This window comes from Cygnus olor, chromosome 1 (assembly GCF_009769625.2).
Source record: "Cygnus olor isolate bCygOlo1 chromosome 1, bCygOlo1.pri.v2, whole genome shotgun sequence".
Classification (NCBI taxonomy): Eukaryota; Metazoa; Chordata; class Aves; order Anseriformes; family Anatidae; genus Cygnus; species Cygnus olor.
Genome location: NC_049169.1, coordinates 44,896,462 through 44,922,259, shown reverse-complemented (window position 1 = coordinate 44,922,259; position 25,798 = coordinate 44,896,462). Strand labels below are relative to the sequence as shown.

At 48.0% G+C, this 25,798-nt stretch overlaps 6 protein-coding genes across 6 annotated transcripts; 3 read left to right on the top strand and 3 right to left on the bottom strand.

Annotated features, from left to right (window-relative positions):
• Positions 1-529: 529 nt before the first annotated feature.
• On the top strand, positions 530-25,723 carry LOC121063867. Its single transcript, XM_040544774.1, has 5 exons — positions 530-872; positions 3,199-3,621; positions 13,994-14,334; positions 15,456-15,903; positions 24,900-25,723. The coding sequence occupies exons 1-5, from the start codon at positions 566-568 to the stop codon at positions 25,442-25,444; spliced, it is 2,064 nt and encodes a 687-aa protein (XP_040400708.1). The 5' UTR covers positions 530-565; the 3' UTR covers positions 25,445-25,723.
• On the bottom strand, positions 1,696-2,510 carry LOC121069377 (histone H3). The gene has a single exon (XM_040555519.1). It carries the CDS (start codon positions 2,251-2,253, stop codon positions 1,843-1,845), a length of 411 nt encoding a protein of 136 aa, XP_040411453.1. The 5' UTR covers positions 2,254-2,510; the 3' UTR covers positions 1,696-1,842.
• On the top strand, positions 3,219-3,776 carry LOC121069362 (histone H3). Its single transcript, XM_040555495.1, has one exon. It carries the CDS (start codon positions 3,219-3,221, stop codon positions 3,627-3,629), a length of 411 nt encoding a protein of 136 aa, XP_040411429.1. The 3' UTR covers positions 3,630-3,776.
• Positions 4,496-4,903, bottom strand: LOC121069474 (histone H4). Its single transcript, XM_040555722.1, has one exon. The coding sequence runs from the start codon at positions 4,901-4,903 to the stop codon at positions 4,592-4,594; it is 312 nt and encodes a 103-aa protein (XP_040411656.1). The 3' UTR covers positions 4,496-4,591.
• LOC121069357 (histone H2A-IV) lies at positions 12,964-13,734 on the bottom strand. Its single transcript, XM_040555482.1, has one exon. The coding sequence runs from the start codon at positions 13,624-13,626 to the stop codon at positions 13,237-13,239; it is 390 nt and encodes a 129-aa protein (XP_040411416.1). The 5' UTR covers positions 13,627-13,734; the 3' UTR covers positions 12,964-13,236.
• LOC121069442 (histone H2B 8) lies at positions 13,922-14,662 on the top strand. The gene has a single exon (XM_040555647.1). The coding sequence runs from the start codon at positions 13,981-13,983 to the stop codon at positions 14,359-14,361; it is 381 nt and encodes a 126-aa protein (XP_040411581.1). The 5' UTR covers positions 13,922-13,980; the 3' UTR covers positions 14,362-14,662.
• Positions 25,724-25,798: the final 75 nt, after the last annotated feature.

Sequence of the window (25,798 nt, the reverse complement as noted above, 5' to 3'; positions counted from 1 at the left end):
CACAAGAACGTACACGCACCCCGAAAATAGAAATAAGAAAAGGCAACTCTCCTTAGAGAACGATGAGGTTTTAACCCGAGAGCGGCCGCACCTCCCCCCCCCCCCCCCCCCCGCCGTCCAGCCCCGGTCGGGGCCCTTTGTGTGAGCGCCGCGAAATGGCGGCCGTGGCGGAGCGCGAGGGGGGGAGCGGCGCCGCCGCCGCCATTGGCTGGAATTTGCTGCAGAGCCGCGGCCGCGGGGCCCGGCTCCCCGCCGGCTGCGGGTAACGCAGGGCGGGCACCGGGAGACTGGAACGGGCCGAGCGGCAGAAGGGTCCCCGCCGCGCCCGGGCCGGGCCGGGCCGAACTGAGCCGAGGCGGCGGCGGCGGCGGCGGGGCCGTCGCCTCCCGGAGCCGCCGCGCGGCGCCCGCCCCCTCTCGCAGGCGCCCCGGGGCGGAGGCGCGGAGGAGAGCCCGCCCCTGCCCTGCCCCGCCGCAGTCCTCAACCAGGTCGGACCGCCGGCAATATAGGCGAGCGCGGGCGCCCGTTCCCGCCACTCGTTGTTGAGGCAGAGCGCGGCGGCAGCATGTCCGGCAGGGGCAAGGGCGGGAAGGGGCTCGGCAAGGGGGGCGCCAAGCGGCACCGCAAGGTGCTGCGCGACAACATCCAGGGCATCACCAAGCCGGCCATCCGGCGCCTGGCGCGGCGCGGCGGCGTCAAGCGCATCTCGGGGCTCATCTACGAGGAGACGCGCGGCGTGCTCAAGGTCTTCCTGGAGAACGTGATCCGCGACGCCGTCACCTACACCGAGCACGCCAAGCGCAAGACGGTCACGGCCATGGACGTGGTCTACGCCCTCAAGCGCCAGGGACGCACCCTCTACGGCTTCGGCGGCTGAACTCGTCGTAGGTTAGGACTCGCTTTTACCAAACACAAAGGCTCTTTTCAGAGCCACCCAAGCTTTCAAGAGAAGGGCGTTAATCACTGCTCAAACATGTATTCTTCGTGGTGTCGTGATACGCTATGTTGGGGAGGAAGGGAGAGTAGCTGGGTTTTCCTGTCTTTATCCGGGACCATCCCCCCTGTCATCAACGCCCCGGTCTTTGTCCCCTCTCCGTTTTAAGCAGGAGGAAAGCTTGCAATCAGGGACGGGGAGCTGCCTCTCTCGAACTCTCCAGCAACGAATGCGCGGGGAACGGTTGGAAGGCTTCACTCGAGGGAAAAGTTCCTCGGCTCCAGCTCTGTTCTCTACTGGCAGCCGCTTCCCCTCTGCCAACGGTCCGACATGGGGTGGGGGCGGTGAGGGAAGGAAAACCAGGGTGTGGTGGGCAAGCTCTACTGTGAGAGCCGCGTCTCTGCTGCCGCCTTCAGAGCAGCAGCCTCAAGCGGGAGGCTCGTGAAATGGCGGGGCTCTGTTTCCTCCCGTTGGCTCAGTCCGTTCTCTAGGCGGGGGGACGAGAAGCAGCCACCATCGCTTGTGGGGCCCCAGGGACAGGGGAGGAAGGAAGCGGCACGCCCTGCGCAAAACCAGCTTCGCTTACTGCCCTCCTCCCGCTCGCTGCCTGAAGGGATGCCGGCTCTCCGGGCTCGTCTGCCACTCCCTCCCCTCCATCCCCCCCGGGCGGCTTGAAATAAAGAACCAAGGAGCGCCCCCCCACCACACGGGGGGGGGGGGGGGGGGCTCGATCTAAACGCAGCTTGTGGTGCCGATCCCTCCCAGCTCCTTTATTTCCGACCGTCGGAAAAGAGCCCTTGCACAGATCATCGCGCGCCTGCCACGAAAACGGAGATTCAGCTCTCTCTGGTGGGCGTGTGGTGGCTCTTAAAAGAGCCTTTGGGTTTGGTGGTCACGGTGCAGGAGCCTCAGGCGCGCTCCCCGCGGATGCGGCGGGCGAGCTGGATGTCCTTGGGCATGATGGTGACGCGCTTGGCGTGGATGGCGCACAGGTTGGTGTCCTCGAAGAGCCCCACCAGGTAGGCCTCGCTCGCCTCCTGCAGCGCCATCACGGCCGAGCTCTGGAAGCGCAGGTCGGTCTTGAAGTCCTGCGCGATCTCGCGCACCAGCCGCTGGAAGGGCAGCTTACGGATCAGCAGCTCCGTCGACTTCTGGTAGCGGCGGATCTCGCGCAGCGCCACCGTGCCGGGCCGGTAGCGGTGCGGCTTCTTCACGCCGCCCGTGGCTGGCGCGCTCTTGCGGGCCGCCTTGGTGGCCAGCTGCTTGCGGGGCGCCTTCCCGCCCGTCGACTTACGCGCCGTCTGCTTCGTGCGCGCCATCCCGCAGCGTCCTCCTCAGACCTTAACAAAGCCGCACGAGGCGAGCACTGAGCTCCAACCCTGCCCGACCCCCTTTTATACCTCTCGCTTCCTCTCCATTGGCTGACGGGCAGGACCGATCTCATTGGGCCATTTTGAAAATCCCGCGTTAACCCTATTGTGTTCCGGCTATTGCTCTTTAATCGTTAAATCCTAGGCTTCATCATTTCGGCTTTTGTTCTTTCAGAAACATTTCTTTGAAACTATTTCTCTTTATTATTGGTCACGCTCAGAGTTAAATAATGTTCCAGTGTTCCTCATCTAACTTTTGGAAGAAGTCTGCTACCGAAGAGCAGTAAAAATATCCTTACAGAGTGAAGCAGAGGACGTATGTTTATTTATTTACTTATTTTAAACTTTTTTTCTTCTATATTTATATTGTACAAGCCTTTAAGCAGATAAACACGTAACATTTTCCAGGTTTACAAGACAGGAAATCAATGCTTTTTCATATCTATATTGAAAAATTGAAGTAATAAACACCTTACTGTTTTCCATTTTATTGTTATGGCTAAGAAAGTTTTTTCCTAACCAATCGAGTTTTATTTGAATTTTAACAACAAAGATTTTTATCCTAGTGCATGGTTCTTGCACTAAATGCATTCTATATTTTCTTGCCATGTACACAAATATACAATAACGACAATTCACACACACAAAAGTAAATATTAGAAAAAGGAAGAAAAAAATCCTTCCTACTAGGCAAGGAAATAGATGTTGAAAAAAGTACGAATGGCTCTCTTTAGAAATGAATGGGACCGAGCACATCTTCACCGCACCGTGAGGCTTGAGAAATGCTCCGAGTTAACCAATTAAATGCATCGCTTGTCGGCCAATCCCAGGCGAGGAGGAGGGGACAGCTGCTATAAATAGGAGCCGGCACCACTTGCCCTTGTTTTTGCCAAGAAAAGGCTCTCAGATCGGAAATGGCGCGCACGAAGCAGACGGCGCGTAAGTCGACGGGCGGGAAGGCGCCCCGCAAGCAGCTGGCCACCAAGGCGGCCCGCAAGAGCGCGCCGGCCACGGGCGGCGTGAAGAAGCCGCACCGCTACCGGCCCGGCACGGTGGCGCTGCGCGAGATCCGCCGCTACCAGAAGTCGACGGAGCTGCTGATCCGCAAGCTGCCCTTCCAGCGGCTGGTGCGCGAGATCGCGCAGGACTTCAAGACCGACCTGCGCTTCCAGAGTTCGGCCGTGATGGCGCTGCAGGAGGCGAGCGAGGCCTACCTGGTGGGGCTCTTCGAGGACACCAACCTGTGCGCCATCCACGCCAAGCGCGTCACCATCATGCCCAAGGACATCCAGCTCGCCCGCCGCATCCGCGGGGAGCGCGCCTGAGGCTCCTGCACCGTGACCACCAAACCCAAAGGCTCTTTTAAGAGCCACCACACGCCCACCAGAGAGAGCTGAATCTCCGTTTTCGTGGCAGGCGCGCGATGATCTGTGCAAGGGCTCTTTTCCGACGGTCGGAAATAAAGGAGCTGGGAGGGATCGGCACCACAAGCTGCGTTTAGATCGAGCCCCCCCCCCCCCCCGTGTGGTGGGGGGGCGCTCCTTGGTTCTTTATTTCAAGCCGCCCGGGGGGGATGGAGGGGAGGGAGTGGCAGACGAGCCCGGAGAGCCGGCATCCCTTCAGGCAGCGAGCGGGAGGAGGGCAGTAAGCGAAGCTGGTTTTGCGCAGGGCGTGCCGCTTCCTTCCTCCCCTGTCCCTGGGGCCCCACAAGCGATGGTGGCTGCTTCTCGTCCCCCCGCCTAGAGAACGGACTGAGCCAACGGGAGGAAACAGAGCCCCGCCATTTCACGAGCCTCCCGCTTGAGGCTGCTGCTCTGAAGGCGGCAGCAGAGACGCGGCTCTCACAGTAGAGCTTGCCCACCACACCCTGGTTTTCCTTCCCTCACCGCCCCCACCCCATGTCGGACCGTTGGCAGAGGGGAAGCGGCTGCCAGTAGAGAACAGAGCTGGAGCCGAGGAACTTTTCCCTCGAGTGAAGCCTTCCAACCGTTCCCCGCGCATTCGTTGCTGGAGAGTTCGAGAGAGGCAGCTCCCCGTCCCTGATTGCAAGCTTTCCTCCTGCTTAAAACGGAGAGGGGACAAAGACCGGGGCGTTGATGACGGGGGGGATGGTCCCGGATAAAGACAGGAAAACCCAGCTACTCTCCCTTCCTCCCCAACATAGCGTATCACGACACCACGAAGAATACATGTTTGAGCAGTGATTAACGCCCTTCTCTTGAAAGCTTGGGTGGCTCTGAAAAGAGCCTTTGTGTTTGGTAAAAGCGAGTCCTAACCTACGACGAGTTCAGCCGCCGAAGCCGTAGAGGGTGCGTCCCTGGCGCTTGAGGGCGTAGACCACGTCCATGGCCGTGACCGTCTTGCGCTTGGCGTGCTCGGTGTAGGTGACGGCGTCGCGGATCACGTTCTCCAGGAAGACCTTGAGCACGCCGCGCGTCTCCTCGTAGATGAGCCCCGAGATGCGCTTGACGCCGCCGCGCCGCGCCAGGCGCCGGATGGCCGGCTTGGTGATGCCCTGGATGTTGTCGCGCAGCACCTTGCGGTGCCGCTTGGCGCCCCCCTTGCCGAGCCCCTTCCCGCCCTTGCCCCTGCCGGACATGCTGCTGCCGCGCTCTGCCTCAACAACGAGTGGCGGGAACGGGCGCCCGCGCTCGCCTATATTGCCGGCGGTCCGACCTGGTTGAGGACTGCGGCGGGGCAGGGCAGGGGCGGGCTCTCCTCCGCGCCTCCGCCCCGGGGCGCCTGCGAGAGGGGGCGGGCGCCGCGCGGCGGCTCCGGGAGGCGACGGCCCCGCCGCCGCCGCCGCCGCCTCGGCTCAGTTCGGCCCGGCCCGGCCCGGGCGCGGCGGGGACCCTTCTGCCGCTCGGCCCGTTCCAGTCTCCCGGTGCCCGCCCTGCGTTACCCGCAGCCGGCGGGGAGCCGGGCCCCGCGGCCGCGGCTCTGCAGCAAATTCCAGCCAATGGCGGCGGCGGCGCCGCTCCCCCCCTCGCGCTCCGCCACGGCCGCCATTTCGCGGCGCTCACACAAAGGGCCCCGACCGGGGGGAGCTGCAGGCGCGCTCGGGTTAAAAATTCCCGTTGTTGGCTCGGTGTACCTTCGGCTTGCGGTGCCCTTCCATTCGTCGTTGCTGCTCCATTGAGGGGTCCGGAGAGGTTCCGGCAGCGCTGCGTTTCGGGCTGTCCCGCCGCAGAGGACGCGGGTTCTCTCGGGGGTCCCCCGGCAGCACGCAGCGGCTGCGGCGCCGTCGGCTGAGGGCACGGCGGTACGGAGCCGCCGAGCCCCGAATGCGCACACGTGCTGCCTTACTTTGGCCCTCTATCTTCCTAGTTATACTTACCGGGAATATACATTTAGGCGTATTGTCCTGTGTTCTTGAAAAATCATCGATTAACTTGTATTCCAGACGTTGACAACATACCGTTTATTTCTTTCCAATACTATTCTTTGTCAGGCCTGGTTAGTTACAGTATTAAGGTCTCCATATATCCCATGTTTGGGTATGTATCTATATATTTACTGTTTTTTTTCCCTAAAGGGTCTCCACTTCTATAATCTTGATCATAAATAGTTTGTTTGTTTCTCTTGTTAATTTCAAGACTCTTTTCCTTTCAGGTACTGTATTTGCATTTCCCTTTTTGTCTTTTTTCATTCCTTTTTCTTGAACGTAACCATATATTAGCCATTACTAGGCTTCTCAGTCTTTCTCACATTTTCCTGTTCTAGTGTAAGAGTACTATAAAAAGCAATGAAATTGTATCCATTTTGTTAAACCATGTAGCATGAGACTGAATAACTTTTCTCACATCCCCTAGACTTTCTGGGGTCTTTCTTCTCAGGACTTCCATAAAGTTTGAGAAGTTAGCAGTGTTATTTTATATTATTAGTATCTTCCAAAATTAAGTTGTCAGTAAATGCAGTATTAAACTTTCCTGGATGGATTAAATATTTCCTAATGTGACATATTGGTCCTGTATTCCATGCCCAGTGTTTCACTCCTGGTGGTTCTTTTGTATGGAGTTTGGTACTCATAGACCCCAACAAGTTGTTATTAAGCTATGAACTACCTATTTGTCATTTTTATAGGTCAGCTTTCCCTGTTAGTCAGAACAGAATGGGGAGGGTAATCAGTTCTGTTCTCTTCCTGATCAGGCAGCATCAGTTGGAAGAGGCTTTAGCTGTCTCTCAGATGTGGCAAGGCAGCCAGGGAAAACAGTTGGAACAGGCTGGGAGAGGGCAGGAAAGGAGAGATACAGCAACTCTGCTCCTGTATGTCATAGCAGATCATAGCACTCCTCTTCCCTTCTGCATCAGTTCTCAATCACACACCTTGCTGTTCCCACTAATACTACTGACTTTCCCAAAAGACAACCAACACTTCAAGAAGACTGTTGAAATAATGTGAATTTCAACATATTTTTTTTTCCAAATATCTACTCTCCTTGGGGTGTTGAGGAAACATGTTTAGTTGTTATTATAAAGGAGCTCACCCCACAAATGTGGAGCATTGAAAATGTCAGTCTCTGCCCAGGTCATCTTCCTACACCTCTGCACAGGTCATCTTCCATGAAACTGAAGACAGGTCTATTGGCAAAGCTGGTGGTTACCCATCAATTAAAGGAGAATCCTGCAGTTTGAGCCTGGCAGCTCAATATGCTTCTAGATTATTGCTGGTTTGTCTAAGTTTTGGTCAGCTTAGCCCTCAAATCTGTTTTCCTTCAGGTGGACTAACCTGTTGGACCTGGCACCTGGACTGACAGCTCCCTATGGGTCTGCCTATCCAAGTGCAGAGTATCATTTTTTCTCAGGTGTGAATTTGCCTCTGGGCTCTACCTGCATCTGCGTGCTGAAGACCACCACTTCTGTGTTCAAAGTCATTTCCCTCCATGCAGAAACTAGAAACACTTGTGCAGTGGGGATCATGACAGCTCCTATCCCAGGAATAATGGGGTCCGTTTCTGACAGAGCTTTATAAGTCTTGCTAAAAAAACACCTGTGCTGGCCTGTCTTATTTATTTATTTATTTATTTATTTATTTGTGATAGCTTATTGCCATGGAAGTAACGTGTAACCAGAAGGTAAAGGTGCAATAGGGAGGGACAGCATGCAACAACTTATTACAGAATGAAACAAGTTTTGATATTTTAAAAAAATGTATGCATGCGCTTATTACTGATGAATAAAAAAATCCTGTCACATCTGCAGACAATTAACGAGTAGCTAAATAAATCATTTGTTCAATGCTCAGAAGCACTAAAACAAAAATAACTTGAATGTCAAGAATCACTGGAAGAGCAACAGAGAGCAAACCAGAGCATACTCTATCTTTGTACCATTGTAACATTTTGTAAAATAGATGCACCTTAGGTATTGTGTACATTTTTGTTCAAAATCAAATTAAAATAATTTTTTAAAGTGTAGTGGAATTGGAAAAGAAAGTTCTGGGAAATGTAATAAAGATGATTTAAGGGTCTGAAATGGCTTCCATACAAGGACCTACTTGAGACTAGGACAATTTCAGAACATAGACTACTATTGGGTGAAGACGGTTTTACTTATCTCCTTTACTGTTTATAATGTTATTAGTTAAATCTGTCAATTTCGGTGAGGTCTACTTTAACATCTAAAGTTAGTTAACAAGCAAAAGGTTACAGACGCCTAAAGAGCTGTCTAAGCATTGCAGGTTTCCTTGAACAAATGGACTCCCTGTCTCCCTGGTCTTTTTCCAAGGAAGGAAGAGCTGAATGTGGTGATTGAAAAGTTGAGGATGGATCCATCTCTCCCCTATACAGAAATAAATACCGAGGAATGCAGCTGTTTGCATAACTGTGAACACTTCCTGCTGGTTCTTGCAGGCATTTCTGTGTTTCTCTCACAAACCACATGGGCAAGCAAAAGAAACAGAGGAAAGCTGCAGCATCTGTAGCAGGAGGGAAGGAGTTGGTTTCTATCTGAAATTCTTCCCCATGTATCAGAGCAGTATCATTCATATGCAGAGTGCAGACTTGAAAAGTCAAATTCTTAAAGAAGTGCCTTTCTTCCTACTATTTCTTAATAGAAACGCCATCCGGAAAGGAAAAGATTTGTCCACTATGGCCTGTCTATTATGGTATGGTTGTTTCTGCACAGTACAGTCAGACTTCAAGTTTTCTAATACAGAATGACCATGGGGGAAAACGTTGTAATGACGACAGACTCCTCACAGAAGCAGTTTATCGAGCAGATTTGTGCGTTGTTTGTTCTCAGCTGCAGAATCAAACCAATATTTTGTAACAGGGCAAGGTGATAACCCTGAGTGCTCCTTGGCTGTTTACCCAGAGCAGCAGCCGCCATACAAAGAAAATGCAGTTTAAATAAGACCAACACTCGATCCCAGAAACACGAGAAGCATTCAAAGCACGGGCTGCTTTTAACAGCTCCCTTTGCTGCGAGGAAGGAGGCTGCCCCCCCCCTCGCCCTTCGGCGCTCGCCTTCCCCGCCGGGAGGTGACTGAGATGAGAACGACCCGGGGAGGAGAGCGGCGGGGGGGCAAGGAACAGGAGGGGAAGGATGGAGAGGAAGGAGGAGGAGGAAGAGGAGGAGGAGGGCGGGCAGCTCCTGCCCGGGCGGGATTGGCCAGAAATTGCTGCAGCGCGGGGCGGGCCGGGGCTGGGGCCTCGCTCCCGGGGCAGGGGCCCCGCACCGCGACCCCCCCTCGCCCGGCAGTGCTACAGCGATCCTAGGGAGAACCTGCGGTGATGCCAAGCGTACAGCAAGACGCACGATGCGTTAGCTGCGTTTTATTACCTCGATCTGCCTTTTGTGTTACTGTTGGATACACTCGGAGCGTATATTTTTTACCTACAAAGGCAGATTTCCTGCTGTGCTTGTGCAGCTACAAATTGGCTTCCGGACCCCAATCCTCCCATTCAGATTTCCTGAATTCAGAGGCACTGACTGAAATTACTGAGTGAATGAAGTCACATGATTTCCTTTCCTGTTTGCCAATCAAGCCCATACCATATATCTCAGAGAAATTAGTAATATCAATAATTTGTTTTCATCCCCTTTGCTGTCGAAGCAGGTTGGTTTTCAAGGGCTCACAAACAGAAATATACTGACGATATTATTCAGAAAGTTTCTTCATTACACCAGATTTGTAAGATATTTCTAGCTGATTATATTTTAATTTGCTATGTGTGGCTGCAGAAAGGTCCTAAAGGAGCTAAATATTTGAGCAAAGGGGTTTGAGAGGAATCTATGAAAAGATATATGTACTGAGTATTTATTCTATGATCTATCTTCTAAGATCTATGTATGAGTATTTATTCTTTGTATAAACTGTCACTTGGTCATAGCATTAAATAAGGTTTACACAATTCCATGGACTTACCCTCAACAACAGACAATTCATTCCATTATTTTTTGTTAGAATTGGGGGAATTCTCTAACTTGCCAACATACTTAGTAAATAGCATAGCCCAAAGCAACATCTCCTCCTGAAAGGCAGGAAAAAATAAATTTTAAAAAATCACGCCTTCCTCTAGAACTATGGAAGAGTGTTTAGAAGCAAGGGAATTTGGATTAGATCTTTTTGCCATCCACAAAGAAGTCATGTTACAGAGCAACCAAGCACTGTCTTTTTTAAGAAAAGCATGAATAAATCTTTCTGAAGGAAAGAATATTTGAGGAATTTTTCCGTGCACTATTGTCACTCTGGTAAAGTTAACCAAAATGTCAATTTTCTTTTATTCCTTCATTGTTTTCCTTATTTGTCTACAAAGTAGTAAATGCAACTGAGTATGGTTTCTTTTTTGATATCATTTTGCTTACTATCTTTATGGAAAAAATATCTATGAAGTGACTACAGGGATCTATAAAGTAACTACAGATTGAATAACACGCTTTGAGGCCAGGCTATCTGAGAGATGGCATCACCTATGCTATGCTATACATGCTTATGCTCTAAAGCATAAAGATATGACTTAAAAGTCAAAAGATCAGATATGTCTATGGATGTCTTTTTTTTTTTTCCCATGACTACCAACACCTGTGATGAATCATTCTTAAATAACAGGTTTCCTCTTTTATGTAGAAATAGGTCAATACTTTAGGCTGGCTGAATAGCTAGGAAAGACATTTTGGGAGGGATCCAAATAAAATAGAAATTCTGCATATGAATTGATTTTTCTAAATATTTTATTTCTTTATTTTTCTTGAAGTGTCATCCCATACATAAATAGCTGTTCTCATCCACTTCTCTCTTCTAATTTAAAATATCCATGACTTTTATGGAACTATTGTACAAGGGTAAAAATTATATTAACCTAAATGAAGCATGTTAACATGAGGCAGAAGAACATATTGTCTTTCCATTTTAAATATGGATTGCCAAGAAAAACAAGGAAGAGAAAGTATAGCTGGTAGTTGTACAAAAACATTCCAGTTATGTTTTAGCTGTAGAATAGGGGCATTTGGGATACATAGGTCAGAGTATGCCTTAAATAAATAATTATTAATTGTAAAATGCCATGGCGTGCTTTGGTGGCACATAAAATAGAATATTAGTCATAAAGTATTATGAAACAAAGCCATGATGTTTATTTACACCACCGCAAGGTAAAAGCATGGCTGGTGAGGCAAAGAACTAAATATTAGTTGGTGAATTATGACAACTAAGTGGAAATATTTTTTAGTGAACAGAACAGAAAAATTCTATTTTGGACTACATTTCAACCAAGTCAAATGTCATTTGAAAACAGTGTCAGAATACGTGTGTTTTCAAGGAATGTTTTAAATATTTTTTGGGAAAAATATCCTTCCTTTCTAAACTTCCAAGACAAGCAAAACAGAGGCTTTCTTGTCATGCACCTCAGCGTGAGCATTGATTGTGAAAAGAGAGAAATACTCCCTCCTCACACCATGATTCCTAAGTAAAAACTAAATCTAAGAGGCCTCAGTTTCAAAATTTTGTTTGTTTGTTTTTCCCAAAAGGCCCAATCAGCACTTTCTACAAATGAATGCTCTCCTTCAAGTCAATCTTATCGCTTCCCACCCCCATACTAAGCATCCACCAGGAATTCTTTTTAATACACCATATAAGAGAAACAGAGATTATATTTAAAAAATCTGAAAGTTTTAGACCTTGTTCCAACCTCGAATTTATGCATAACTATAGTCCTGCAATTAATACGGTTTCAAAGTCCAACTTTCGAGAACCACACCTAACTTTTTTTTTTTCCTCCAAAAATACAGGACTTAAAAATAGTAAAAAAAAAAAAAAATAAAAAAAATCACGAAACAAAACTGGGCATTGATTAAGTAATAACCGGTTCAAAACAACCCCGCAGTTGTCATCATGTTTCCAAGCAACACTTCAGAGCATCACAGATTAACACATCGCCACAAGTGACCCGCTCCTCCGCCTCCTGAGGGAGGACGCTGAAAAGAATAGCACGCTGTTTTCCTCCTTTTCTTTCTCAAGAGGCGCTTTTAGAGAACACAGAAAAACCTCCCCCAGCCCTCACTCAGCCCAGCGGAGACTCACTCAGAGCCTCCCACAGCTTCCGGACCTTGCATTCCAAGGCTCTCCTTCGGACAGCTTTATTTTCTTGCACATAAAACACTACTGAATAAAAAAATATATATTGCTTTGCCTGTATCTGCCTGACAAAGCGGGACATACAGTGTCCATTACAGTGGAAGAAAAATATATGCATATCTGTTCCGGACAAACACAGAGCCTCAGCGGGGCAGAATCCCCGAGGCACGAATGGCGGAGAGGCTCCTCCCTGCGGATACCAGCCTCTGGCTGACTTCACTTGTTTATCTTCCTCCCCCATTTTTAATCCTCTCTCTGAGCGCGTCCAAGACCGCGCCCACTGCCGTCAGGAAAGCGGCCAAGAGCCTTAAGTGAGTGCAGCTGCCAAGCCCCAACAGAAGGCAGTAGCAGCAAAGAATCTAGCCAAGGCAGCGAGACCCAAAGCAGCCAAGACAAGAAATGGCCCAAGAAGACGTAAGGATATCAGAAGAGAAAACTTGCAGATAAACCCAAGAGCACCTTTAGTAGCCAGCCACGCTGTCGGAGGGGAAAAGAGAAAACAGAAAAGAGCAAACCAACAAGACCTGATACATCAGTTTCAGCCCAGACAGGTACATAACAATCCCCTAACGTGCATAGGAATTTATGCGGTGTGGGAAAGTACCCTTTAGTCTATTTTGCATGAACTCGTGATCCTCCATTACCTCTATTGTATTTCTAATATCACATACTCGAACAGCCCACACTGTCCTTTAGAAGCTAAACCCGTGTTAGCTGCGGGATAGCATCCCGGTGAGAAACTTACAGATCTGCCAGTGTTGCCTGAAAGCCCTAGTAGCAGTACATAGCATGCATAAATTTCTGAAAGAAAACAAACAAACCAAAAAACCAAGCAGGAAAAAAACACACACCAAAGCCAAGGGGAAGAACCAGGCGCGACCAAGCAGGCAGAGCGCCCCTTCCCGCCACGGGTTCGAAAGTCGCGCGCTCCGTCCTCATTGGCCGGACCCGGCCACGCCCCCTCCCGCCCCCGGGGCTGCGCGGGGCTTTTCCCCTCGGAAACCACGCGGTGCCCGCCCGGGCTGGGCTCGGCTTCGCCTTACAGCGCGCCCAGGGACGGAGCTCGGGGATGGTTTTCTCTCTCCCCCACCCCCACCTTTTATTAATTTTTAGGAGAAGTAGTACTGAGTAACTTGTTAGAGAATAAAATTGAAGGGACTTGCAGAACAGAGCTGGTTCACTAAATACAAAATTGCTGCTTAGAAGAACTCCCCATATATACAAGTTTCCAGTTACATAAGATCAGTTTCTAAAGAAACAAGTGATCCCAGTACTTGTACTTAGATGTTCCTGCTCTTTTTAGGAAAATGTGGGTGGCTCTGAAAAGAGCCTTTGGGTTGTTTGTTGCCACGGTTTTACTTGGCCTTGGCCTTGTGGCTGTCAGTCTTCTTGGGCAGCAGCACAGCCTGGATGTTGGGCAGCACCCCGCCCTGCGCGATGGTGACCTTGCCCAGCAGCTTGTTGAGCTCCTCGTCGTTGCGGATGGCCAGCTGCAGGTGGCGGGGGATGATGCGCGTCTTCTTGTTGTCGCGGGCCGCGTTGCCCGCCAGCTCCAGGATCTCGGCCGTCAGGTACTCCAGCACGGCCGCCAGGTACACCGGGGCGCCGGCGCCCACCCGCTCCGCGTAGTTGCCCTTGCGCAGCAGCCGGTGCACGCGGCCCACGGGGAACTGCAGCCCGGCCCGCGACGAGCGCGACTTGGCCTTGGCCCGCGCCTTCCCGCCCTGCTTCCCGCGCCCAGACATGTCTTCGGCTGAAGCTCCGAAATCGGCAGAGCCCCCAGAATAGAACAGAGAAGCGCCGAAATCCAACGGAGTAGAGCAAAGGCTTCCACCCGGCCTTTTTATCCCTTCCTTCTGGGGTTCCGTGGCGCTTGTGATTGGCGGAGGCTGCGATTGCGGAGTTGGCCAATGGGGGCAGCGATGCAGCACAGGCCAATTGCGCGCCGTGAATGGCTTTGACATCACCGACCCGGAGCGCCCAATGGGAGAGAACAATCCTGAGCCGCCTCATTTGCATACCGCCCCTATAAATAGAGGCGCCGCCGCTATTGTATTTACGTCGTTCCTGCGGTAGACAGGTAGTGACAGACCCGTGAAATGCCGGAACCAGCTAAGTCCGCGCCCGCGCCCAAGAAGGGCTCCAAGAAAGCCGTCACCAAGACCCAGAAGAAGGGCGACAAGAAGCGTAGAAAGACCAGGAAGGAGAGCTACTCGATCTACGTGTACAAGGTGCTGAAGCAGGTGCACCCCGACACGGGCATCTCGTCCAAGGCCATGGGCATCATGAACTCCTTCGTCAACGACATCTTCGAGCGCATCGCCGGCGAGGCGTCGCGCCTGGCGCACTACAACAAGCGCTCGACCATCACCTCGCGGGAGATCCAGACGGCCGTGCGGCTCCTGCTGCCCGGCGAGCTGGCCAAGCACGCCGTCTCCGAGGGCACCAAGGCGGTCACCAAGTACACCAGCTCCAAGTAGAGCGCCGCGGATCCTGTTTTTAACCCAAAGGCTCTTTTCAGAGCCACCCACGTTTTCAGTAAAAGAGTGTTTCACACTTGCTCGTTTCGGTGAGTGGCACTGCTATTTGGTATTAACTTTGCTTTCCAGATCAGGATGCTCTGATTAATAGGGGAAAAAACACGCTTTGCGTGTGACAAAAACGGATTTTTAGTGGTTGTGTTGTACGTGACAACTGGGCTCTTGAAAGGGTAGATCCATAAAGATAATATCATACTGAAATTCAAGTTCTAAACTATTACATATTTTTCCTGTTTTCTCATTAGGGTATTTATCTCAACTCTGGATTTCGGTAATTATAGAGATACACACGGTAGTCTCTGTCCCTCCGGTATGAAATAAACCATTTCTAATAAAATGCCGCCGTCCCCTTTAAACATCAGCTGCTCTTCCCAGGCGACTTGGCCGAACGCCGCCGAGCGGGTTGTTTACTTAGGGTACTCCATGGGGGTTAAGCCGCGTTTGTGCGACCTTCGGCAAGGCAACGCTGTTTCAAGGGGGTTATCGCGCCACAGAGAGATGAAGATACAAAATGCAGAGAAAAAAAGTATCATTTTAACGAGCCTCGGGGATACCCCAAGTGTGTGGCAGATCGTTTTCCCGTCTGTATAATGAAATAAAATAAAAATGCGGGGGAACGAAGGGGACCATCAGCGCTTGAAATTAAATGGGAACGATAGAAGTGAAAAAAAGGCTTCGCCTGAGGAAAGCAACCACGACAGCGAGCGCTGTATCAAAGCGCGGGTCGCGCAGGATGCGTCGGGGGGGCTCAACGCTGGGGCTGGGATCCGGGCTGCGCGGGGCGGAGGCGGCGATGACCGCGGCCCGGGGTGAACGGGACTTGGGGGGGGGGAGGGGGGCCGGGGCCGGGCCGCGGGGGTCGAGAGCCGGGGCCCTGCGGGGGGGCTGCGGGCGGGCCGCGGCCGTTACCTCCCCCCGCAGCGCGGGATTTTCAAACGCCCGCCGCAGACCAATGGAATCTGCGCCGTCCCGCCAGCCAATCACAGCGCGGACGGGTCTATAAATAGCGGGTCCCGCAGCCGCTTTCTCCAAAGCTCCTTGTCCTTCAGTGCCGGGAGGCTGCTCCGGGGGAGATGGCGCGCACGAAGCAGACGGCGCGTAAGTCGACGGGCGGGAAGGCGCCCCGCAAGCAGCTGGCCACCAAGGCGGCCCGCAAGAGCGCGCCGGCCACGGGCGGCGTGAAGAAGCCGCACCGCTACCGGCCCGGCACGGTGGCGCTGCGCGAGATCCGCCGCTACCAGAAGTCGACGGAGCTGCTGATCCGCAAGCTGCCCTTCCAGCGGCTGGTGCGCGAGATCGCGCAGGACTTCAAGACCGACCTGCGCTTCCAGAGCTCGGCCGTGATGGCGCTGCAGGAGGCGAGCGAGGCCTACCTGGTGGGGCTCTTCGAGGACACCAACCTGTGCGCCATCCACGCCAAGCGCGTCACCATCATGCCCAAGGACATCCAGCTCGCCCGCCGCATCCGCGGGGAGCGCGCTTAAGCTTCTAGCAAAAGGATCTTTGACTTTCGAAAACCCAAAGGCTCTTTTAAGAGCCACCACATGGCCATTAAAAAGAGCTGTAAACTCTTATATAGTAGAAGATGCGCTTTCCTGCATTTTTGGTAGTTTTTCAGGGGCCAAAACACGTTTCTTGTGAGGTAAGTGCCAAACAACATAAGACGTTTTTTCTGTGTTGAGGGCACTAAACTAGTATAGATGAATTCCTGCTGTGGTAGTTACTCGACAAATTTCCGTTAATAAGGGATGCATCTTTTCATAGATTTTATCAGTCAAGTTGCTTTTGAACCATTAATGAAGATGTTCTTTTTGCAGGCTTTCACAGGCTGAAAGTGAAACTAGTTTTCTTTTCTTTGCTGTCTGCTCTTAAAAGCAATCAGGAATGCACTAATGCAACTTTGTATTTACAGCTTTTTTTTTTGTTTTGTTAGTAACGATGTGTTATGAGGTTAGTAAATTGCAAACACACCTTGTTACACAGCAAGTACTTTTATTTTCTTCTGATAGTACCACTAACAGTTATTCTGGTAGTAGCAAGAGTGTTTCATTTTTCAAATGCTTTTTCTCTTTAGATCTCTTATTTTTGAAGCAGCAACGTTTCTTTTCTGCCCTTTAATGACGGGTGTTCTGTCAGTAATTTTCTCAGTTCTTTATCACTCGCAGTCTGAATGTCCCTATCATGAGCGATATCGGTCTTCTCAGGGTATAATTTTTTTTTTTTTTTTTCCCGAGGTAAATGTGATGTTTCCCTGCAGAGCTGGGTGAAGGGCAGTGGGAACGTAGGGTGGGTAACTTTGAAAAACGTTACCCCTTGTTTTGGGTAATGTTTCCAAATGTTACCCAAAATTTTTAGAAAATCTCTTCTCTGAGACGCACTTGGGGCGTCCTTCATGGTTCTGGGTCTGAATACTTAGGGATGTGTATCTGGATCAATTTTTTCCTGGGAATGTTTAGGTTCCCCCAAAATATTTGCTGCACTCAGCGCACAAAGTGTTTTTCCCATGGAATATTAACGATTCATAACTTGATGTCGTGTCCAGAATATCATTAAATGCAGACTCTTACCCACCTGTTGTATTCAGTGGCACTTGTAGACCTTCCAGGAAAATATTTCTCCCTGACTGTTGTGCTCACCTGCACAAACCCTTGCCCTCCCACTCAATAGATTTGGACTTAGCACCCAAAAAAACTATTTCCAGAACTCCTTCTGGATTTCCATGGTGTTTTATTTCTTTTTCAATGCAGTAGGCCTTTTGTGCAATTCAGAGAGCTTTCTGCTCCATTCAAGCAGGAAATCAAGTCTCGGTTTTGCAATGCTGCACTTGAGCAGCTGTATCTGTAAGAAGCAGTTGGATTGAGTTCAATTCAGCTTTCGCTTAAGCGGATAAACAAGAAAGTAGGGAGGATTGCTTAGAGGAAATAAATATTTTCCAAAGCCTCATACTTTAAGCTTTCTAGGCTCTTTTTATTTATTGCTAGCTGGTGATATGTTTCTTCTCAGGAAAGATTCCTTTCTCTGTTTCAGGAACTTGGATTCTGCAGCAAAATCTGACCAATCAAATTCCTTGATGCACCATTTTGTTTCCCTTGCCTTTTTCTTGCTTTCAGCCATTTTCTAGTACTCACTCTTGGCGCACTAAAGCTGGGGGGGTGGGGGGGTGGGGTGGAAGGAATCTCAGAAGACTGCTTTGGGAAGTAAGATAATCAGTGTTTTTTATTGATTTCCCTCTCCCGCCCTTACTTTATGGCATAAGACTTGTCTTTTTTTGGAACGTATTTTTGCAGTAGATAATTTCTGACGTGATTGTAGAAATGAGTTTTAGTGAAATACAATTCATTTCCTGTTGCTGCCTGTTATACCAAGAGAAGGGGTCTATTTATCTCTGTCTGTCAAAATATATTTAGCATTAAACTCAGTTATAAGATTAAACTGTGTCAACTAATGCCCATTTTTACTATGTAATGGGTATTGAGTATTTTATGTAAGTCAGCAGTGAAAATAGCAATTTGGGCAAAAATGCTGAATCTTTTTTGCATGCTCAAAAAATTTTGAGAAGACGAGGCAGGCTTTATTGATTTTAAATTTTATCAGTTTTCTTCTATTATTTTAAAGACTATGGACTTTTAATAAATAAAGGATTATTTTCTCTCCCATTGTGAGAGCGACCTGTATAAATGATGATAAACACTAACACACAATCTATTGAGAAGGAAGTAAAAGGGTTTGCAGGAAAGGTGAGCTTGTAATTTTTGTAATTGTAATGCTGGGTCCTGAAGTTTTGTGATTAAACCTTAGAAAGGCAATAATAATCTGTCAGCTTGTACCAGAGGATGAGACCAGCAATGGATTTTGATGTCAGTTGCAGATGGTTGTAGTGGTGATATGGGGAACCACGGTGGACTGACTGTAGCTTATGAAATAGGCTTTGCTCTTCCCTCCTTACATAAGTGATAATTTCTGTCTGGAATCCTGTGAGTTTGCATATGATGTTAAATCATTTAACTGTAAGAGAGCAACTACAAAATAACAAATTAGATCTAGGTAGAAGAGAGGTTCCTTTCATAATACATGAATAAGAACTAGTAATAGGAATATTTAGGTATTTTGACCAGAGATATATTAGTTTAGGGATTGATAGATTTCTATCAAACTTCAAAACCTGAATATCAGTTAAGTCTGATTCATAATAAATCTGGTAAGAAGTTTGCCTTCAAACACAGCAGCAACATAAAACAACAGAATTTGCTATAGATTTTTTGACTTAGCATTTGCATGGTACCAAGTCACACACAGGTAACTTAATGCTAAGATTTCCTAAATAGAAGGGAACTTTTCTGTGAGGTTTTTTTAGGAGAGGGCTGGACCTAACAAATGCTGCCAGGTAGAAGCTGGCTGTGTGCAGAGGACTGGCTTGCAAACTGCTGTTGCTTTGCATTCTGATTGTTGGTTAACATGTAAAGTGCTTTTGCATGTGGCTTTAATTGCTCAGTGAGATATATGACTGAGACTGTTCCTGGTTGCTCTTCCATCCACAGTGAGTGATCCACAACTTTTTATTGGCACGGTTTGGACCAAATCATTGCTTGGATGAATCAGTCCAATGGTTAAGATAAACCATAACCACTGAGATTCTGGTGAAATTAGTCCTCATTTATCAGAAATGTATAGAAGAAGAACTGATCAAAATATCTTTCTCAAACCAAAATACATGAATCAGCTCTACCTCAGACATTTATTAGTTCAGAAAAAGATCTAAGCAAAGGCTTTATCCATATGAAAAAATGAGATAAAGCTTTCATTTGCATTCACCATTGTAATGTAAAATCTACGTGGAGGTTGTATGGTTGTGTTCCTGCAAGCCAGTAGGGGAAGATAAAGCCTATCATATTCTCTTCATTTGCAAATCCCTCTTAAGGGCTTCCTCACATAAATGGGTCATTTTTTTTGTTTCCAGTCTTCAGTAACTACGAACAGTGAAGCCTGAATATGAGCTCTGCCACCCTGGGCTGTTCTGCCTTGTTGCATTTTCCGCCCTCTCTTCTCTCTGGCTTTAAAGTTACATTGTCTCTTCAGCTCAACATAAGCATATTCAATGTTGTAGATATACAAATGTTGAGGCACAGAGCAAACACTTGCTGTATTTCCATATTATTCATACATTAAACTCTAGGAAGCACTGTTTCCTAGTTAATAGGAAGCCACAGTAAAATGAGAAGCTGTTACTGAAGGCATAATGACTAATAATAAAAAAAACCTACTGTGGAACACAGTATATAAATCAATGCAGTAAAAAAACCATTTGATCAGAACAGCTGGAAGCTGAGAACTATAAGCTTAATGTGATAATTTGGCCTTGAAACCCAAGTTCTTCTAACTACCAAACAGTTCTATTAGTGTTTTGAAACTATATGAAAAATAGACACTGCCCTGGAAGTTCTAAAATTAGGTCTAACAAGCATTTCTGTGCTTTTCAAAAGGTTAGGACAATATACCACAGTACAAATACAAATAACTGTGCTTGTAAGCAGTACCCTTTAGAACCCTCTTGGTAATGTGAAAGTTAGCAGATGAGACATTTCTTGCCTCGTAATCTCCTTTATCCGGGCACAGCTGTTGCTCCTAGGACTGCACTGTGGCAGAGTCCTTAAGCACCCCTCTTCCAGTGTGAAAGAAAACTCTCAACTTCCGTGCAGAAATGTCCTGGGTGATGTTGCAGGGTTAGGATGCAGCACTGCTACATGGGATGCACTCCACCCACTTCACCATTCAGCAGCTGCTGAGCTTTGGAGCCTTATGTTTTCTTGGGAAAAGCAGTGGCCTTCAGAACTCCTGTGAGTACTGACACAGCATTAATAGCTGAAATAGATGTGAAAGAATTCACATTTGCTCAGAGATGTGAAAAAATACATATTCCAAGAACTTTGGAAATAGCGTGTGTGCTAGCACCAGATTGAGCAGAAAAGTAGCTATAAGCACAGAAGTAGACAATTGCACCTATACAGTAGATAATCAAGATCCCAAAATATCTGCTTGTAGTTTCTCTGGGATATCCAGGCTGCTAGAAAAAAGCACAGCATAAAACAAGGGATGGACTATAAAGCAATTGAGAGAAGATGACAGGAAGATAACAATCAGTCTCGGAGCAATAAGGCTTTCAGCTGTTGGTCAGTGAGTGAATTTTAACGGATTTATGTGCCAGAAAGAGAAAATAACAGAATGTCAGGTAGCTTTTTAGCTGCACAAGAGGTGCACTCAGACACCAGCCCTGCTGCAGTGAGCGCAAGACCTGCCCCTCCTGGGACCTGTTGAGGGCACATCGCTAGCATTCCTGGTCCTGCCTGTCCCTGCAAGCAAGCCTGCCCTGCCCATTTGGAAACTTGCTTGGTGTTTGGAGTGTCTGTGTGTTTAGGGTGTGTGAGTGAGATCACTTCTTTTAAAATAAGATTGCCTTCCCTTCCTTGTATGTTCTTGCACTGTGTTTTGCAACAACACATCAGTATTGGGTGCTTTTCCTTCCCTTTTTTTCCCCTCTTCTCATAACATTGTTTAATAATTAATAACAGATGTAGGACTATCCATCACCATGCAGTGACAGCATAGGGCTTCAGTTCCAGAACTGTCTTGGAGACTGTTGTACACCCACGAACTGTGTCAAGTTGCTAGTATGGAACCAGAGGGTATTAAAGAATGTGTTTGTCCTGGCCTGATCACCCCATGTTTATACGTCAGCAATGATGGTACCATGCTGTGCTAAGTCCTCTGTGCTAAACACACTGATGCACATGTGGAGATGAAGTACAGTCAAAATGTTCACAAAGCTGTTCGTCTGCTGTATATCCTCTTCAACTGCTTTCTTTACTTGCTTATCCTGATCCATCACTCTACATCTCTGAAGACCGTTCTGACATTTCTTTGCATACCTGCCCTATTATGAATATTTGAGATAGTTGCAGACATCTTCTCTCTGCATTTTTTGCATGTTATCCCAAGCACACTGATCCAGCAAAGCTATTAAAAATTCTGGCCTGCAATAGCTTCAATCTGTGAGGCCACTAGGGAGGTAATTGTTCCAGAGGGCACGAAAGAATTTTCAGTGTTCAAATTTTAAACAAAAAATGAAGTCCCAAGGTGCGGTGCCACAGGGATGCAGAGTGTAAGACAGTATAAGAAGTGCGATGAAATACAGAAGGATTTTTTCAGTGCAACAGCCATTCAGGAAGGGCCACTAATCAAGTGCAAGCCTTTCAGCGCATTTCAGATACCAATGCAATAAGCTGAGTGCTGAATATTTTTAAAATGAATTCAGACTACAGATACTTTGTGAGAAGATAAGATCCACAGTGTACATATGCCATGATACACAGTATTTGAAAATTTCTATTTACTTTGCTCAAGTCAACCAACTAAGTGTTAAAATCATTGTCACACCAAGATTAGAGGACTTCTGAGCAAAGAACAATGCTATCCACAATTTGAGTTAGATATATACTGTATGAAACATTTAAGAAAGGTTTTTTTTTTTTTTTTTTTACTTTCCCCTAATCAACGTATGCTGCTTGCTGAAATCAAATGCTATTTTCCTTCATTGTGCGTTTTTATCTATCCATCAGCTCTTCTGAGAGGGACACAGAATTTTTATTCTGCTTATAATGAAATGAAAAGCCACAATTCCAGAAAAGAAATGACGCTCATTTACCCGGATTTAGACCTTTCCAGTTTCAGGAGAGAAAAGTCTAAGAGTTGATGATACAGGTACCAAAGAAAATGATTTGGATATCACTGTTTTATTATCTGAGGGTACTTTGATAATCTCAATACAGGACAATACAGTACAGAAATTTCAGTAGACAAAGTATCACCACAACTCTGCATGGAACACCTGACGTTTTTAACAGTCAGCATTACTGTAAGGCCAAGTCTTGCTGTTTCACTGGTTGTTTAGACAGATGAGTGCAGTTTGTGAAGACTTAGTTGCAAAGCAAGTGCAGCCTTCATAGAAATAAAATGAACAGCCAGCTTAACGCAAAGTAGTCAATACTGATTACATGCTGTAAGGACATAATACACATATTATACATTTTTAGATATCTGTAACTTCTGGAATATTTATTCTTTGCCCAAATAGAAAGTTCTCAAGGATACAAAGGATACAAAGTTTCTGAGGCTGGATGGCCCTGGAAAAAATGGCATGGAGGCCACAGAAGAGAAATTTGAGAATACATTGCATTTTGAGGCCTACAGCACTTCCAGTTTCTGGTACCTTGCATTCTGAAGACACGCACACACACACCTTTTCTTTCTCTTTCTCACTTCTTTTTCTTTCTCTCTTTCTTATATTCTTTTAAAGTGCATTATAAGTAATATTTAATGGTTACCGTACAGTAACTGGTAAAGTACTGGTAAAGTGGACCTCACCCAGCTTCCCCGAGACCCTCATGGAGCTCCTTTAGGTGTTTGCTGTTGCAGGGGAGATCATTTTGCATCCTGTCTCCTCCCTGGAATAAATTTCCATAATTGCTTCATGTGTCCATCATTCCTATAGATGTCTTCATAGTGTTCTGACTTGGGTTGTGCAGTTGCTGTTGGTTTTGCTTGGTAAATATCAGAGGCTTATGCAGTGTTTTACTGTCTGACCTGATGCTGACTCCAATGTGTGAAAGAATCTATCCCTTCATGTTAAGATTCATCATTTTAAACATGGGAATCAAATAGAAAGCTGACTGGTGATGTTTCTAAGGTGACAACTAAGCTGGAAAGCCAATGGGACCTTATATCAAGAAAAGAATTTCAAAAGGTTTATGACATTTCCCTGAAGGCTGTCATCACAATTCCTAGTCAGACATTTGTCTAAATGATAACATTGATTACATCAACAGATTTACACAATTTCAGAAAAGTCATCTGAAGTGTCTTGAACCAGATTGTGTCTGGTGAGACAAGAAATGGAAAAAGAATAAAAGCTAACAACAAAGATATAAAAAACCAACAAAATCAAACAAACAAAAGCACGACACTGGTTTTTGTCTCTGTGCTTAGAAAAGGTGAAAGAGTGAGACAAATTTTTTTCTTCTTTCTCTCTTTTGGCACCTGTGCCTAGTTCACTTTTCTGGGAATGCAGGAACGGGAATGGGAAAGAAACAGATGAACTTGTTAGCGCAGAAATGTGGGGCCTATTACAATTAATAAATAAGAAAGATTCAGGATCGTGTTGTGGTTTCCACTGAACATTTCCCCTGTTTTCCAAATAATAACATTAAATGGTGATCATGAAAGAAGTCTCAAAATATGAAGAATGAATGCCAATTGTAATGAAAAATAAACAAATGACACAAAAACAAAATGCACACACAAAAAATATTTTTATTTTTTCACACTTTTTGAAAACTTATATCTATTTATTTCATTACTGCTCTTTTAAATCACTAAAATATTTACTAGTGCTGTAGTAAAAATTTCGGAAAATCTGTGCTGCTAAAAGACATAAAAGAAAACCCCACCTACACCTAAAACACTTCCCTTGCCCCACACAAATGTGTTTAATCTCAGTGAAAATTGGATGAATGTTTTCTGTGTCAGGAAATAAAGTGTACTAGTTTGTATAAATCTGCCCTAACCCATAAAAGTAAAATTAGAACAGTCCTGTAGTTTGTTGTTAACCATTAAAAAAATAAGTTGCTTTACTATTTTAATTGACATATATTTAACAAGGAGGTAAACCAAGGATTAGAGCAAGGCTACTATAAATACGCTCTGTTTTCCCTTAAATATTAAAGGGCCTCACAAGCACGGGTCTCCTGCTTCCCAGCAGAGCTCATCCCAGCCATGACGGCTTGACTATTTCCTTACGTTGTTTCCCTTCTCTGGAAGAATCCTTCAGGCTATCACCTTTACTCGCAATGGTTCCATACAGGATAAGGCATGACAAACGTGTATGTGCGTGTGCGCGCTGGTGAACCTAAGGCGTTCTCATCCACGTGAAGGAAATGCTACGGAACATTTTAAAAGGAAAAAGCTATTTCATGAGGGCTAAGCAGTTCCGTCCCACCAAGCGCGACACTCAGTGATAAGAAGAAGCTGGAGGTCGGATAGGGAAAGGCAGGCAGAGATTATTTCGCTCTGCCTGAGAAAGGCCTCTAGCAGCCGGGCACGGATTTGTGTGTTTCAAAAGTATCGCCCGGGGCGCCCAACGCGGAACGGAACCGCGGTGGGCGGGCGGGGGATGAGGGCGGGGCGGAGTCGTCGCGCAGGGCCCGGGATTGGCCGGATTTTGCCGCAGACCCTTGGGCAGGGCCGGGCCGCGCCGGGGAGCCCCGGGGCTGCTGCGGACCCGACCCCACGGTCCGCAGGGGCGCGGCCGGGACAGGGAGGGACCGAGTCCGGGAGGAGCCCGAGCGGGGGCAGCGCGCGGGGAGCCCCGAGCGCGGGGAGCGCCGGGCGGGAGCCCCCGAGCGGGCGAGGCCGCGGCTGAGGGCGAGGCCCGGGGCGGGCGGCGCCGGGGCAGAAAGCGGCCGAACGCCCGGCTCGGCTGCCGGCCCGCGGGAGGGGAGCGGAGGGAGCGGAGAGCAGCGAGCGAGGCAGGGCGGAGCCTGCGGGCGTGCCCCCGCCCCCTCGGCGCCCGCCGCAGTTCTCAACCAGGTCGGACCCCGCCACTTATACCGCGGCCCGGCGGGGCTGGCGGCGCGCAGTGTGGTGTGCGGGCGGAGCAAGCATGTCTGGCAGAGGCAAGGGCGGGAAGGGGCTCGGCAAGGGGGGCGCCAAGCGGCACCGCAAGGTGCTGCGCGACAACATCCAGGGCATCACCAAGCCGGCCATCCGGCGCCTGGCGCGGCGCGGCGGCGTCAAGCGCATCTCGGGGCTCATCTACGAGGAGACGCGCGGCGTGCTCAAGGTCTTCCTGGAGAACGTGATCCGCGACGCCGTCACCTACACCGAGCACGCCAAGCGCAAGACGGTCACGGCCATGGACGTGGTCTACGCCCTCAAGCGCCAGGGACGCACCCTCTACGGCTTCGGCGGCTAAACTCTCTTCTCATACCATACACTCTTAAACAAAGGCTCTTTTCAGAGCCGCCCACGAATTTCACAACGAGAGCTGTTGATTACTCCCTTCATTTAGGGCAAGTCACTACGCTTATAACTTTCTTTTACAAACCCAAGTACGGTGTTTATAAATAGTCCCAGAAAGCAGGAACAACAGTTCAAATGTATAGCGTACTATGTGCACACTGAGTTCTGATACTACATTTCGTTAGTAAAAACGCGTTACATATTTCGCTACGTTTTTGAATAAACTTTTTGCTTAAAACGTTACTGACATCATCGTAACGACAAATCTGTTCTTTGGACACGTCATAAAAGCCATGATGGCAACAGA